Source organism: Passer domesticus, chromosome 9 (assembly GCF_036417665.1).
Source record: "Passer domesticus isolate bPasDom1 chromosome 9, bPasDom1.hap1, whole genome shotgun sequence".
Classification (NCBI taxonomy): Eukaryota; Metazoa; Chordata; class Aves; order Passeriformes; family Passeridae; genus Passer; species Passer domesticus.
This window is the reverse complement of record NC_087482.1, coordinates 1,139,733-1,154,992: the sequence shown is the minus strand read 5'-3', so window position 1 is coordinate 1,154,992 and position 15,260 is coordinate 1,139,733. Positions and strand designations below refer to the sequence as shown.

Here is a 15,260-nt window from a genome sequence, read left to right as displayed (position 1 = left end):
TTGGCTGCACATCTGGACACGCCGTGCCCGGCACAGCGGGAAGGGATCCATGGCAGCCTCGCTGCCCCGCTGCTGCTTTCACGCCCTGCAGAGCTGTTTGCCAGCCTGGCCTGGCTGCAGCTTCTGCCCAGCCTCTGCAGGAAGGCATTTGGCATCAGCTGGCAGACAGCCCCAATTGCACCACAGGCCATGCCCACCTTCAGATCCCCTGCAATTTCCTGGTGTCCAGGCTGATTAGATGTTGGGGCTGTTTGGGGAAGGAAGCAGCCTTGGGTTGTCCCAAAATCCTGGGTGTTTTCTGATCCTTATGCTTTCCTTTCACAAGTGATGCCTCCTGAAATTGTCCCCTTCCCCATTCCCAGTCAGGAATGTTTTCATCTGATCCAGCTGTCTCTTTTCCATTCTCCAGAAATGAAAGGAGAGCCTGCGGAGAAAGAAGCATTTCCCGGAGGAAGCAGTGGTTGCATGCCAGCCTCAGCTCCAGGAAGGGAGGCCATGCCAGGCACAGGCACAGGAGGTAATTGCTGTGCCTCTGGGCCTGAGCCCTGCTGAGGCTTGAGCTGCCCTCTCTGCTGCTTGGCAGTGCGGGCACAGCCTGGACTAGAGCAGCACAGCCCAGGGGAATTATCCCGAGCAGGCGCAGGGCACTGAGCAGTCCTGCTGGGGTCCCTCCATGGGAGACATGTCCTGAAACCTGGGAGTGACTGCACGGGGTGCCCACGGTGGGGAAAGGACAGAGGGGGAGAGCAAGGCTCCAGTGTGTCCTGAGAGGGCCTGGCTGTTTGCCCTTGGGATCTGAGGGGTTTCCCCACAGAAGGAGGGCAGGAGGGACAGAGGGAGGGCAGGATGGATAGCTGTGGCACTGCCTGCTGCAGTTTTCCCCCATGCTTTAGGGAGGATTTCTTCTGTGTGTGAGGGGGAGAGTTCCAGGTCCCTGCACTGCTGCAGCCACCCCTCCCAGGGATGTTGCTGAGGGCAGGGAAAGAGTGTGGAGAGTGACCAGGAGCCAGCCCAGAGCTCCCCAGGCCCCTGGGCAGCTTTGGCCATGTCTATTCACATCTGGCTCCCATGGCCTTACCCGACTCCCTGGCAGTGCCCAGTTCCCTGTGGCAGAAAGAGATCCCAGCACACACTGGAAAATGTTCTCATCTGTGCTGCATTGTAGATGAGGGTGCTGGGAAGGCTTCTCCATCAGCTTGGATGAATAAAGTTTTGAAGCCCTTGGAGCCTCCTGCAGGTATGTTCTCAGTGTGCCACCAAGGAAGAATTGTAGACAAGCGGGCAGGCACCAGGTGACAGAAGCTTCTGTGGCTGTTGTGTTACAGATGTGTCTACAGGGAAGACTTCTCCAGCTTCTCCAGCTGCTACCTTGGATGCTGCACTCAAGCCCAGCTCCCATCTCAGGGGTGAGTAGTGTGTCCCTGCTGATCCCACAGGCTGAACCCTGCTTTTCTGGGATCCATTCCTGGGAAATGGAAATATTTTTCTCTAAGGTACTCCAAGAGGGAAAATCCAAGATACAACAGATAAGATATCCCTGGAACCATCCAAACAGATGAGGCAAGAGCTGAAGGAACCCCTGCAGACAAGAGAAGGTGGGTGCATTTCCCTCATGCTTCCCCTGGGAGTCAGCAGCCAGGGGCTTTGGCTGCACATCTGGACACGCCGTGCCCGGCACAGCAGGAAGGAATCCATGGCAGCCTCGCTGCCGCGCTGCTGCTTTCACGCCCTGCAGGGCTGTTTGCCAGCCTGGCCTGGCTGCAGCTTCTGCCCAGCCTCTGCTGGAAGTTATTTGGCATCAGCTGACAGGCCGTGCCCAAACTGTAACACACCCTGAGATCCCCCACTATATCCAGCCCTGCAGATTAGGAAAAGGGTGGCTGTTTGGAAGTGGAAGTGCTCTCATCATGCCACTGTAACCTGGCCATTTTCCTGCTCCATAAATTTCACAAATATTACCTCTGATGCCACCACCCAAGTGGGGAACAGCTCCATCTGATGCAGCTGTCTCCCTTCCTTTGTCAAGAGATGGACATAGTGCTTCAGTGGAAGGTGGCATTTCTTGAAGGAAGCACTCCATCTTCGGTGCCAGCCCCTGCTGCAGGAAGGAAGGCAAAGCCAGACACGGGCACAGGCACAGCAGGTAATTGCTGTGCCGGGCTCAGGCCTGGCCGGGGCTGTGTGGCAGCAGCTCTTCCCCCAGGGCCTGCCCTTGCCCGGCCCGGTAGCAGCCAAAGCTGGAGGCGCCTCAGCTTCCAGGCCTCTGGAGCTGGTTCAGAGCCCCGGGGAAACGGGACTGGTGCAGCAACGTCCCTGGCGCTGCAGCTGCTGCGGAGCTGGCCCTGAGTGCCCAGAGGCCCAAGGCACAGGAGCAGCCCCGAGCGGGAGCCCTGCCGCCAGCCCAGGGCCAGAGCCAGCCCTGGCACACAATGGAAACAGTTCTCATCTAGGTTTGCTTCCAGACTGGGATGCTGGGAACGATTCTCCATTAGCCTGGCGCTCTGAAGTTGTGAAGCACTCTGAGCATTCTGCAGGTATGTTCTCACTGTCCCACCAAGGCGTAATGTTTGACTGACTGGTAAGAAGCAGGTGACAGAAGCTTCTGTGGCTGTTGTGTTACAGGCGTGTCTGCAGGGACGACCTCACCAACTCCTACCTTGGATGCTGCACCCAAGCCCAGCTCCCATGGCAGGGGTGAGTAGTGTGTCCCTGCTGACCCCTCAGGCTGAGCCCTGCTTTTGTGGGGTCCATTGCTGGGAAATGGAACTACTTTCTCTTAAGGTCCTCTGACAGGAGAGACCAAAGACATGGCAGGCAGGAAATTCCAGGACCCATTAGAAATCATGTGGCAAATGCTGAAGGAACGTCTGCAGAGAAGACAAGGTGGGTGCATTTCCCTCATGCTGCTCCTGGGACTCAGCAGCCGGGGGCTTTGGCTGCACATCTGGACACGCCGTGCCCGGCACAGCAGGAAGGGATCCATGGCAGCCTCGCTGCCCCGCTGCTGCTTTCACACCCTGCAGAGCTGTTTGCCAGCCTGGCCTGGCTGCAGCTTCTGCCCAGCCTCTGCAGGAAGGCATTTGGCATCAGCTGGCAGACAGCCCCAATTGCACCACAGGCCATGCCCACCTTCAGATCCCCTGCAATTTCCTGGTGTCCAGGCTGATTAGATGTTGGGGCTGTTTGGGGAAGGAAGCAGCCTTGGGTTGTCCCAAAATCCTGGGTGTTTTCTGATCCTTATGCTTTCCTTTCACAAGTGATGCCTCCTGAAATTGTCCCCTTCCCCATTCCCAGTCAGGAATGTTTTCATCTGATCCAGCTGTCTCTTTTCCATTCTCCAGAAATGAAAGGAGAGCCTGCGGAGAAAGAAGCATTTCCCGGAGGAAGCAGTGGTTGCATGCCAGCCTCAGCTCCAGGAAGGGAGGCCATGCCAGGCACAGGCACAGGAGGTAATTGCTGTGCCTCTGGGCCTGAGCCCTGCTGAGGCTTGAGCTGCCCTCTCTGCTGTTTGGCAGTGCGGGCACAGCCTGGACTAGAGCAGCACAGCCCAGGGGAATTATCCCGAGCAGGCGCAGGGCACTGAGCAGTCCTGCTGGGGTCCCTCCATGGGAGACATGTCCTGAAACCTGGCAGTGACTGCACGGGGTGCCCACGGTGGGGAAAGGACAGAGGGGGAGAGCAAGGCTCCAGTGTGTCCTGAGAGGGCCTGGCTGTTTGCCCTTGGGATCTGGGGGGTTTCCCCACAGAAGGAGGGCAGGAGGGACAGAGGGAGGGCAGGATGGATAGCTGTGGCACTGGCTGCTGCAGTTTTCCCCCATGCTTTAGGGAGGATTTCTTCTGTGTGTGAGGGGGAGAGTTCCAGGTCCCTGCACTGCTGCAGCCACCCCTCCCAGGGATGTTGCTGAGGGCAGGGAAAGAGTGTGGAGAGTGACCAGGAGCCAGCCCAGAGCTCCCCAGGCCCCTGGGCAGCTTTGGCCATGTCTATTCACATCTGGCTCCCATGGCCTTACCCGACTCCCTGGCCGTGCCCAGTTCCCTGTGGCAGAAAGAGATCCCAGCACACACTGGAAAATGTTCTCATCTGTGCTGCATTGTAGATGAGGGTGCTGGGAAGGCTTCTCCATCAGCTTGGATGAATAAAGTTTTGAAGCCCTTGGAGCCTCCTGCAGGTATGTTCTCAGTGTGCCACCAAGGAAGAATTATAGACTAGCGGGCAGGCACCAGGTGACAGAAGCTTCTGTGGCTGTTGTGTTACAGAGATGTCTACAGGGAAGACTTCTCCAGCTTCTCCAGCTGCTACCTTGGATGCTGCACTCAAGCCCAGCTCCCATCTCAGGGGTGAGTAGTGTGTCCCTGCTGACCCCACAGGCTGAACCCTGCTTTTCTGGGATCCATTCCTGGGAAATGGAAATATTTTTCTCTAAGGTACTCCAACAGGGAAAATCCAAGATACAACAGATAAGATATCCCTGGAACCATCCAAACAGATGAGGCAAGAGCTGAAGGAACCCCTGCAGACAAGAGAAGGTGGGTGCATTTCCCTCATGCTTCCCCTGGGAGTCAGCAGCCGGGGGCTTTGGCTGCACATCTGGACACGCCATGCCCGGCACAGCAGGAAGGAATCCATGGCAGCCTTGCTGCCCCACTGCTGCTTTCATGCCCTGCAGGGCTGTTTCCCAGCCTGGCCTGGCTGCAGCTTGTGCCCAGCCTCTGCCAGAAGTTATTTGGCATCAGCTGACAGGCCATGCCCAAACTGTAAGACACCCTGAGATCCCCCACTATATCCATCCCTGCAGATTAGGAAAAGGGTGGCTGTTTGGAGGTGGAAGTGCTCTCATCATGCCACTGTAACCTGGCCATTTTCCTGCTCCATAAATTTCACAAATATTACCTCTGATGCCACCGCCCAAGTGGGGAACAGCCCCATCTGATGCAGCTGTCTCCCTTCCTGTGTCAAGAGATGGACATAGTGCTTCAGTGGAAGGTGGTATTTCTTGAAGGAAGCACTCCATCTTCGGTGAGAGCCCCTGCTGCAGGAAGGAAGGCGATGGCAGACACGGGCACAGGCACAGCAGGTAATTGCTGTGCCGGGCTCAGGCCTGGCCGTGGCTGTGTGGCAGCAGCTCTTCCCCCAGGGCCTGCCCTTGCCCGGCCCGGCAGCAGCCAAAGCTGGAGGCGCCTCGGCTTCCAGGCCTCTGGAGCTGGTTCAGAGCCCCGGGGAAACGGGACTGGTGCAGCAACATCCCTGGCGCTGCAGCTGCTGCGGAGCTGGCCCTGAGTGCCCAGAGGCCCAAGGCACAGGAGCAGCCCCGAGCGGGAGCCCTGCCGCCAGCCCAGGGCCAGAGCCAGCCCCGGAACACAATGGAAACAGTTCTCATCTTGGTTTGCTTCCAGACTGGGATGCTGGGAAGGATTCTCCATTAGCCTGGCGCTCTGAAGTTGTGAAGCACTCTGAGCATTCTGCAGGTATGTTCTCACTGTCCCACCAAGGCGTAATGTTTGACTGACTGGTAAGAAGCAGGTGACAGAAGCTTCTGTGGCTGTTGTGTTACAGGCGTGTCTGCAGGGACGACCTCACCAACTCCTACCTTGGATGCTGCACAAAAGGCCAGCTCCCATGGCAGGGGTGAGTAGTGTGTCCCTGCTGACCCCTCAGGCTGAGCCCTGCTTTTGTGGGGTCCATTGCTGGGAAATGGAACTACTTTCTCTTAAGGTCCTCTGACAGGAAAGACCAAAGACATGGCAGGCAGGAAATTCCAGGACCCATTAGAAATCATGTGGCAAATGCTGAAGGAATGTCTGCAGAGAAGACAAGGTGGGTGCATTTCCCTCATGCTGCTCCTGGGACTCAGCAGCCGGGGGCTTTGGCTGCACATCTGGACACGCCGTGCCCGGCACAGCAGGAAGGGATCCATGGCAGCCTCGCTGCCCCGCTGCTGCTTTCACGCCCTGCAGGGCTGTTTGCCAGCCTGGCCTGGCTGCAGCTTCTGCCCAGCCTCTGCAGGAAGGCATTTGGCATCAGCTGGCAGACAGCCCCAATTGCACCACAGGCCATGCCCACCCTCAGATGCCCTGCAATTTCCTGGTGTCCAGGCAGATCAGATGTTGGGGCTGTTTGGGGAAGGAAGCAGCCTTGGGTTGTCCCAAAATCCTGGGTGTTTTCTGATCCTTATGCTTTCCTTTCACAAGTGATGCCTCCTGAAATTGTCCCCTTCCCCATTCCCAGTCAGGAATGTTTTCATCTGATCCAGCTGTCTCTTCTCCATTCTCCAGAAATGAAAGGAGAGCCTGCGGAGAAAGAAGCATTTCCCGGAGGAAGCAGTGGTTGCATGCCAGCCTCAGCTCCAGGAAGGGAGGCCATGCCAGGCACAGGCACAGGAGGTAATTGCCGTGCCTCTGGGCCTGAGCCCTGCTGAGGCTTGAGCTGCCCTCTCTGCTGTTTGGCAGTGCGGGCACAGCCTGGACTAGAGCAGCACAGCCCAGGGGAATTATCCCGAGCAGGCGCAGGGCACTGAGCAGTCCTGCTGGGGTCCCTCCATGGGAGACATGTCCTGAAACCTGGCAGTGACTGCACGGGGTGCCCACGGTGGGGAAAGGACAGAGGGGGAGAGCAAGGCTCCAGTGTGTCCTGAGAGGGCCTGGCTGTTTGCCCTTGGGATCTGGGGGGTTTCCCCACAGAAGGAGGGCAGGAGGGACAGAGGGAGGGCAGGATGGATAGCTGTGGCACTGCCTGCTGCAGTTTTCCCCCATGCTTTAGGGAGGATTTCTTCTGTGTGTGAGGGGGAGAGTTCCAGGTCCCTGCACTGCTGCAGCCACCCCTCCCAGGGATGTTGCTGAGGGCAGGGAAAGAGTGTGGAGAGTGACCAGGAGCCAGCCCAGAGCTCCCCAGGCCCCTGGGCAGCTTTGGCCATGTCTATTCACATCTGGCTCCCATGGCCTTACCCAACTCCCTGGCAGTGCCCAGTTCCCTGTGGCAGAAAGAGATCCCAGCACACACTGGAAAATGTTCTCATCTGTGCTGCATTGTAGATGAGGGTGCTGGGAAGGCTTCTCCATCAGCTTGGATGAATAAAGTTTTGAAGCCCTTGGAGCCTCCTGCAGGTATGTTCTCAGTGTGCCACCAAGGAAGAATTATAGACTAGCGGGCAGGCACCAGGTGACAGAAGCTTCTGTGGCTGTTGTGTTACAGAGATGTCTACAGGGAAGACTTCTCCAGCTTCTCCAGCTGCTACCTTGGATGCTGCACTCAAGCCCAGCTCCCATCTCAGGGGTGAGTAGTGTGTCCCTGCTGACCCCACAGGCTGAACCCTGCTTTTCTGGGATCCATTCCTGGGAAATGGAAATATTTTTCTCTAAGGTACTCCAACAGGGAAAATCCAAGATACAACAGATAAGATATCCCTGGAACCATCCAAACAGATGAGGCAAGAGCTGAAGGAACCCCTGCAGACAAGAGAAGGTGGGTGCATTTCCCTCATGCTTCCCCTGGGACTCAGCAGCCGGGGGCTTTGGCTGCACATCTGGACACGCCATGCCCGGCACAGCAGGAAGGAATCCATGGCAGCCTTGCTGCCCCACTGCTGCTTTCATGCCCTGCAGGGCTGTTTCCCAGCCTGGCCTGGCTGCAGCTTCTGCCCAGCCTCTGCCGGAAGTTATTTGGCATCAGCTGACAGGCCATGCCCAAACTGTAACACACCCTGAGATCCCCCACTATATCCATCCCTGCAGATTAGGAAAAGGGTGGCTGTTTGGAGGTGGAAGTGCTCTCATCATGCCACTGTAACCTGGCCATTTTCCTGCTCCATAAATTTCACAAATATTACCTCTGATGCCACCGCCCAAGTGGGGAACAGCCCCATCTGATGCAGCTGTCTCCCTTCCTGTGTCAAGAGATGGACATAGTGCTTCAGTGGAAGGTGGTATTTCTTGAAGGAAGCACTCCATCTTCGGTGAGAGCCCCTGCTGCAGGAAGGAAGGCGATGGCAGACACGGGCACAGGCACAGCAGGTAATTGCTGTGCCGGGCTCAGCCCTGGCCGTGGCTGTGTGGCAGCAGCTCTTCCCCCAGGGCCTGCCCTTGCCCGGCCCGGCAGCAGCCAAAGCTGGAGGCGCCTCGGCTTCCAGGCCTCTGGAGCTGGTTCAGAGCCCCGGGGAAACGGGACTGGTGCAGCAACATCCCTGGCGCTGCAGCTGCTGCGGAGCTGGCCCTGAGTGCCCAGAGGCCCAAGGCACAGGAGCAGCCCCGAGCGGGAGCCCTGCCGCCAGCCCAGGGCCAGAGCCAGCCCCGGAACACAATGGAAACAGTTCTCATCTTGGTTTGCTTCCAGACTGGGATGCTGGGAAGGATTCTCCATTAGCCTGGCGCTCTGAAGTTGTGAAGCACTCTGAGCATTCTGCAGGTATGTTCTCACTGTCCCACCAAGGCGTAATGTTTGACTGACTGGTAAGAAGCAGGTGACAGAAGCTTCTGTGGCTGTTGTGTTACAGGCGTGTCTGCAGGGACGACCTCACCAACTCCTACCTTGGATGCTGCACAAAAGGCCAGCTCCCATGGCAGGGGTGAGTAGTGTGTCCCTGCTGACCCCTCAGGCTGAGCCCTGCTTTTGTGGGGTCCATTGCTGGGAAATGGAACTACTTTCTCTTAAGGTCCTCTGACAGGAGAGACCAAAGACATGGCAGGCAGGAAATTCCAGGACCCATTAGAAATCATGTGGCAAATGCTGAAGGAATGTCTGCAGAGAAGACAAGGTGGGTGCATTTCCCTCATGCTGCTCCTGGGACTCAGCAGCCGGGGGCTTTGGCTGCACATCTGGACACGTCGTGCCCGGCACAGCAGGAAGGGATCCATGGCAGCCTCGCTGCCCCGCTGCTGCTTTCACGCCCTGCAGGGCTGTTTGCCAGCCTGGCCTGGCTGCAGCTTCTGCCCAGCCTCTGCAGGAAGGCATTTGGCATCAGCTGACAGACAGCCCCAGTTGCACCACAGGCCATGCCCACCCTCAGATCCCCTGCAATTTCCTGGTGTCCAGGCAGATCAGATGTTGGGGCTGTTTGGGGAAGGAAGCAGCCTTGGGTTGTCCCAAAATCCTGGGTGTTTTCTGATCCTTATCCATTCCTTTCACAAGTGATGCCTCACCTTCCCCATTCCCAGTGAGGAATGTTTCCATCTGATCCAGCTGTCTCTTTTTCATTCTCCAGAAATGAAAGGAGAGCCTGTGGAGAAAGAAGCATTTCCCGGAGGAAGCAGTGGTTGCATGCCAGCCTCAGCTCCAGGAAGGGAGGCCATGCCAGGCACAGGCACAGGAGGTAATTGCTGTGCCTCTGGGCCTGAGCCCTGCTGAGGCTTGAGCTGCCCTCTCTGCTGCTTGGCAGTGCGGGCACAGCCTGGATTGGACCGGCACAGCCCAGGGGAATTATCCCAAGCAGGCTCAGGGCACTCGGGTACTGAGCAGTCCTGCTGGGGTCCCTCTATGGGAGACATGTCCTGAAACCTGGCAGTGACTGCATGGGGTGCCCATGGTGGGGAAAGGACAGAGGGGGAGAGCAAGGCTGCAGTGTGTCCTGAGAGGGCCTGGCTGTTTGCTCTTGGGATCTTGGAGCTGTCGCCGCAGAAGGAGGGCAGGAGGGACTGTAGGAGGGAGGGATCGATAGCTGTGGCACTGCCTGCTGCAGTTTTCCCCAGGGCTTTAGGGAGGATTTTCTGTGAGTTTGAGGGAGAGAACCCCAGGGCCCTGGGCTACTCCAGCCACCCCTCCCAGGGATGTTGCTGAGGGCAGGGAAAGAGTGTGGAGAGTGATCAGGAGCCAGCCCAGAGCTCCCCAGGCCCCTGTGCAGCTTTGGCCATGTCCATTCCCATCTGGGTCCCATAGCCTTACCCGACCCCCTTGCAGTGTCCTTTTGCCTGTAGCATTAGGGGTTCCCAGCATGCCACAGATATGGTTCTGATCTCTGCTCCCTTTTAGACTGGAGTCGTGACATGGGTTTTCAGGAAGTCCTGATGAAGGATGGTTTGAAGTTCCTGGAGGATGCTGGAGGCAAGTTTTCATTCTGCCTTTCCTGAGTGAATAATCAGGATCAATGCAAAAAAAGCTCATTTATAAACAATTTCCCTTAACATTATGTAAGGGCTGAAGGATTCTGAAAATCTTGCCCTGCTCCCTTCTGGATCCCTGAGGGATCCCACAAGATCGCTGTCAGTGGGAGGAAGGAGCATTGATCTTTCAGTCCTCCTCCCGTGTACTGTGCCAGTGTGTCCTTCCGTGTGCTCTGTGCAGTCAAAGAGAAGAGCAGAGAGGGAAGGGGCCGGGCCCAGGGCTGTGCCCCGGGGCTGAGCCTTGTGGGCAGCCTGAGGATCTCCTGCAGTGCCACAGGAGCTCTTCTGTCCTGCCTTTCTTTGCAGCTGAACCTGCCGGTGAAGGCCCCACATCCAGGACTGAGGCTCTGGGAGATGCTGAGGGTAGGTCAAGGCCTTTCCCCTGGGAGAGCTGCCAGCTCAGAGCCCAAAGCTCGGCCAGGGAGGCATTGCTGCAGGTGCCAGCACAGAACCATGCATGTGTGTGCCCTCGCCCTGCACGATCCCCTCATGATTTCTGCTGCGGCTCAGTGGTGCCCGTGCAGATCAGCAGAGATGGCAGAAGCTTCTGTGGCTGTTGAGTTACAGGTGTGTCTGCAGGGAGGACGTCTCAAGCTCCAGGGCTGGATGCTTGGCCCCAACCCAGCTCCCATGGCAGGGGTGAGTAGTGTGTCCCTGCTGACCCCACAGGCTGAGCCCCGCTTTTGTGGGATCCATTCCTGGGAAATGGAACTACTTTCTCTTAAGGTCCTCCAAAAGTAAAGACCCAAGATACTGCAGCCAAAACGTCTCATGAGGCAGATGAATTCCTGAGACAAACACAGAAGCAAGCACCCCGAGGACAAGGTGGGTGCGTTTCCCTCATGCTTCCCCTGGGACTCAGCAGCCGGGGGCTTTGGCTGCACATCTGGACACGCCGTGCCCGGCACAGCAGGAAGGGATCCATGGCAGCCTCGCTGCCCCGCTGCTGCTTTCACACCCTGCAGGGCTGTTTCCCAGCCTGGCCTTGCTGCAATTCCTCCCCAGCCTCTGCAGGATGGAATTTGACATTAGCTGATAGGGTGCCCCAACTGTACCGTGGGCCTGAGATCCCCTGCCATTTCCCAGTCTCTGAGAAGATCAGGCGGTGTAGCTGTTTGCTCATGGGAGTGCACTGGCCCAGCCCCAATTACCTGGGATTTTTCCTGATCTTTACCTGTGACTTAGACAAGCATTGCCTCATGAAGGTGCCACCTCCCCAGTGGGGAGTGTTTCCATTTGATCCAGTTGACCCTTTTTCCCTTGTTCAAGTGATGGACCAAAAGGCTGTGCAGAAGGAGGAGCACCCAGGGAGAAGCAGTGGCTCATTGGCAGCTCGAGCTGCAGGAAGGAAGGCAGAATGCCAGACACGGGCACAGGCACAGCAGGTAATTGCTGTGCCGGGCTCAGCCCTGGCCGGGGCTGTGTGGCAGCAGCTCTTCCCCCAGGGCCTGCCCTTGCCCGGCCCGGCAGCAGCCAAAGCTGGAGGCGCCTCGGCTTCCAGGCCTCTGGAGCTGGTTCAGAGCCCCGGGGAAACGGGACTGGTGCAGCAACGTCCCTGGCGCTGCAGCTGCTGCGGAGCTGGCCCTGAGTGCCCAGAGGCCCAAGGCACAGGAGCAGCCCCGAGCGGGAGCCCTGCCGCCAGCCCAGGGCCAGAGCCAGCCCTGGCTCCCGACTGGGCAGGGGCTGCGCTGGGTCCTGACAGGGCCTGAGCCTGTCCCCTGGGGCTGGGGGAGCTGTCACGGGGCAGGGAGGGCCAGGGCTGGCAGTGGCTGCTCAGGGATGGCTTTGGCCCGTGTCCCTGGCAGCAGCCACTGCCCAAGCAGCTGCGCTGCCCCCGGGCTCTCCTCCCGGCCTGCTGGGCTTTGTTGGCTGGCACAGCCTGTGCCAAGGGCCGGCAAGGTGCCTGCAGGCCCCAGCTCTGGGGGAAACAGAGAACGTCCTGCCTGTATCCACCGTGCTGCCAGCTCAGCAGTGCAGCACAGCACGGGCTCACGCTCCCCATCGCTCCCACAGATGTAGCCGGCACCACAAGACCTGTTCCCAATGCCCAGGATGGCCTCGGAAGGGGTTTCTGTCAGGGAACCGGCTGCTGGCTAGGGTGTCTGGCAGGCATGCTTTATTTGGAGCTTGTCTTCATGTTGTGCTGCATTGGAATCTGGTATTCTTGGAACAGAAAACAGTGAGTGTTTTGTTGCTCTCCCCCTCCAACAGCTTCTTTTCAAAGTCTAACGTGGACAGGGAACATTCCCATTGAGGCTGCAGTGGAGTTGTGGCCATTCCATGATTGTCCAAATAACTCTGGTGAGGCTTCTGCTGCTGCCCAGTGCTTCCATTGGCCTCTCAATTGCTGGGCCTTGTCCTGGGGCCCCGCTGGGGCAGCAGCCAGTGCTGGCTCCCACTGAGGCTGCCTGGCCAAGAGCAGCCCCAGGGGCACAGGACAGAGGCAGAGAGGGGTGGGGAGGAGAAAGAGCAGGGCCGAGGTTGCCCTTGAAAGGCAGAGGCGCTCTGGGGCCCGCTCCTGGCCAGGGACCCTGCCCAGAGCCGTGCCCTGCTGGCCGGGGCCTTGAGGGGCAGCTGTCCAGCTGGGCCCAGCTGTGCCAGCAGCTCCAGCCGTGCTGGGGAGCCTTGCCAGCTCTGGGCCCTGCTGTGCATGAGGGTCCCTGTGTGCCACTGGCAGCTGGGGCCTCAGCCACCTCCTCTCTGCACAGGAGCACCTCGGGACAGCAGTTGGAAGACGGTGGCTGCACCTCACAGCCAGACAGCGTGAGCAGCTCCTCCAGCAGCAGGAACGGCCTGGACAGCCCTCTCAAGTCTTCTGTGAAGAGGACCCCAGAACAACCAACTACGAGGGAACCTCCTTTTACCCTGTAGATCCCACTGCCACCTGCTCTCCCCATGGGCCTCCCCAAGCTGCCTTCATCCCTTTCTTCTCTCCATCTGTCCCATCCCAGCCAACTCGAGTACCTCTAGGGACCCCAGGACCAGCCCAGCACCCTCCAGCCCTTCCTAAGACCAACACATCCCTCCCTCTGCCCCTGAGCCCCCTAGCCTTGCCCTCTAGGAATCACTGAAGGTGACACCCCCCCCACCCCTCCCCTCCACCCCCCCCGCTTGCAGGGTAGGCAATGGCCTATTCTTCTGTTTAAATAAAGAGAAGGATCTGTGTTGTGGTTTCAAAGCAAAACCAGTGAGAGACTCCAAGTCAGAAATACAATTTATTAGGAAAAGGGAAAAAAAACCAAAATACATGCAATAATACCAAAGAAAAACCACTGACAGGCTCAGAATACAGCCTGCTGACACCCTGCTAGTTAGGGTGGTGGTAGCAGTCCAGATGAAATGGCCTTGTGGAAGTGGTGATCCTGTAGAAACAATCTGGTAGCTCTCATCCTCTGGAAAAGCAGTGGGTAAGGGCGGCAGTTCCTCTGGGAATCCAGTGGAAAGCCTGCTTGTTGTGTCCCAAAACCCAGATTATATCCAGCTGGGGATGCTTAGCTCCTCCCCCATGGGCAGAGCATCTCACAGTGGGCTGATATCATTCTGCCTCATGCTGTGGGTCCTTGATTAGCCATTAAACAGAAATGGCTCTGGGAGGGAGTTCTCTCTGAGTCATGTGGCAAGACATTGATGGGCCCATTAACAGGAGATAAGGAAGAAACAATGCCCCTCCTGGTTTCAGCAGCTCTTGAGGATGGGAATAGAACATAATTTTATATTATAACCTAGGACATAATCTAACCCTTCTTCTATTACCATCTATACCCAAACCAATATCCTCTTACTATATATATGTATCTATCTATATATATATGTATAATATAAAATGAAGCTTTACACACAATTCTCGCTTAAAATTAGGTTAGATTTCCTTGTGGTACACAACGACTTTCCTTGTCCTTCTGCATTACCCAGCCAGTGCAACCAGGTCCTTGAGCAAAAATTCCCACAGATGGGTTTGCCCTTGCTTGCGGTGGGATTAATCCAAACAGTCTTTCCTAAAATACCTTTCATGTGTATCACAGGAACTTTGTCTCCATCCCCTGTGTGCAGGGGTTCAGACTGGGCAGCACCAGGATTGATAGGTCCTCAGGTGTTGACCATCCAGATGGCTTTTGCTAAGTTCAGTTCCCAGTTCCTGAAGGTTCCTCCACCAAGTGCCTTCAGGATAGTCTTAAGTAGTCCGTTGCATGGTTCAACTTTCCCAGCAGCTGGTGCGTGATAGGGGATATGATATGTCCTTTCAATGCCATCTTCTCTGGCCCAGGTGTTGATAAGGCTGTTCTTGAAATGAATTCCATTGTCCGACTCAATTCTCTCAGGGTTGCCTTGTCTCCACAGGATTTGCTTTTCTAGGCCCAAGATGGTGTTCCAGGCAGTAGCATGAGGCACAGGGTAGGTTTCCAACCACTCTGTGGTAGGTTCTACCATGGTCAGCATGTAGCGCTTGCCTTGGCGGGTTTGGGGAAGCGTGATGAGGTCAGTTTGCCAGGCTTCCCCATACCTGTACTTCAACCATCGCCCACCGTACCACAGAGGCTTCACCCACTTGGCCTGTTTGATTGCAGCGCAGCTCTCGCAGTTGTGGATGACCTGTGAGATGTTGTCCATAGCAAGGCCCACCCCTCGGTCACGGGCCCATCGCTATGTTGCATCTCTCCCCTGACGACCAGAGGCACCGTGGGCCCAACGAGAGAGCTAGGAATGATTCTCCCTTGTGCTGCCAGTCTAGATCCACCTGTGATACTTTCACCTTGGCAGCTTGGTCCACCTGTTTGTTGTTGCGATGCTTTTCATTAGCCCGACTCTCGGGTACATGCACATCCACATGTCGAATCTCACGGTCAGCCTCTCTACTCGGGTGGCAATGTCCTGCCAAATCTTGGTGGCCCAGATGGGTTTCCCTCTGCGCTGCCAGTTGGCCTTTTTCCAGCAATGCAGCCATCCCCACAGAGCATTAGCTGCCATCCATGAATCGGCGTAGAGATAGAGCCTCAGCCACTTCTCTCGTTTGGCAATAGCCAAAGCCAGCTGGACGGCTTTAAGCTCTGCAACCTGACTCGATCCAGCTTGTCTCTCAGTAACTTGTGCAACTTGTCCTGTGGGGTTCCATGCTGCAGCTTTCCATTTCCGGTTAGTGCCTATAATTCAGCAGGAACCATTAGAGAAGAGGG

At 57.0% G+C, this 15,260-nt stretch overlaps 1 protein-coding gene across 1 annotated transcript in view; it reads left to right on the top strand.

Moving 5' to 3' along the window:
- The window catches only part of LOC135308305 (uncharacterized), a 624,983-nt gene that overhangs the window by 375,660 nt on the left and 234,063 nt on the right, over positions 1–15,260 (top strand). Inside the window, exons 18-42 of the mRNA XM_064433245.1 lie at positions 410–517; positions 1,166–1,237; positions 1,326–1,406; positions 1,494–1,595; positions 2,027–2,143; positions 2,463–2,534; positions 2,623–2,694; positions 2,782–2,883; positions 3,342–3,449; positions 4,098–4,169; positions 4,258–4,338; positions 4,426–4,527; positions 4,959–5,075; positions 5,395–5,466; positions 5,555–5,626; positions 5,714–5,815; positions 6,274–6,381; positions 7,030–7,101; positions 7,190–7,270; positions 7,358–7,459; positions 7,891–8,007; positions 8,327–8,398; positions 8,487–8,558; positions 8,646–8,747; positions 9,195–9,302. Coding sequence (XP_064289315.1) covers positions 410–517; positions 1,166–1,237; positions 1,326–1,406; positions 1,494–1,595; positions 2,027–2,143; positions 2,463–2,534; positions 2,623–2,694; positions 2,782–2,883; positions 3,342–3,449; positions 4,098–4,169; positions 4,258–4,338; positions 4,426–4,527; positions 4,959–5,075; positions 5,395–5,466; positions 5,555–5,626; positions 5,714–5,815; positions 6,274–6,381; positions 7,030–7,101; positions 7,190–7,270; positions 7,358–7,459; positions 7,891–8,007; positions 8,327–8,398; positions 8,487–8,558; positions 8,646–8,747; positions 9,195–9,302 — 2,286 coding nt within the window. The remainder of the gene's footprint in view (positions 1–409; positions 518–1,165; positions 1,238–1,325; positions 1,407–1,493; positions 1,596–2,026; positions 2,144–2,462; positions 2,535–2,622; positions 2,695–2,781; positions 2,884–3,341; positions 3,450–4,097; positions 4,170–4,257; positions 4,339–4,425; positions 4,528–4,958; positions 5,076–5,394; positions 5,467–5,554; positions 5,627–5,713; positions 5,816–6,273; positions 6,382–7,029; positions 7,102–7,189; positions 7,271–7,357; positions 7,460–7,890; positions 8,008–8,326; positions 8,399–8,486; positions 8,559–8,645; positions 8,748–9,194; positions 9,303–15,260) is intronic.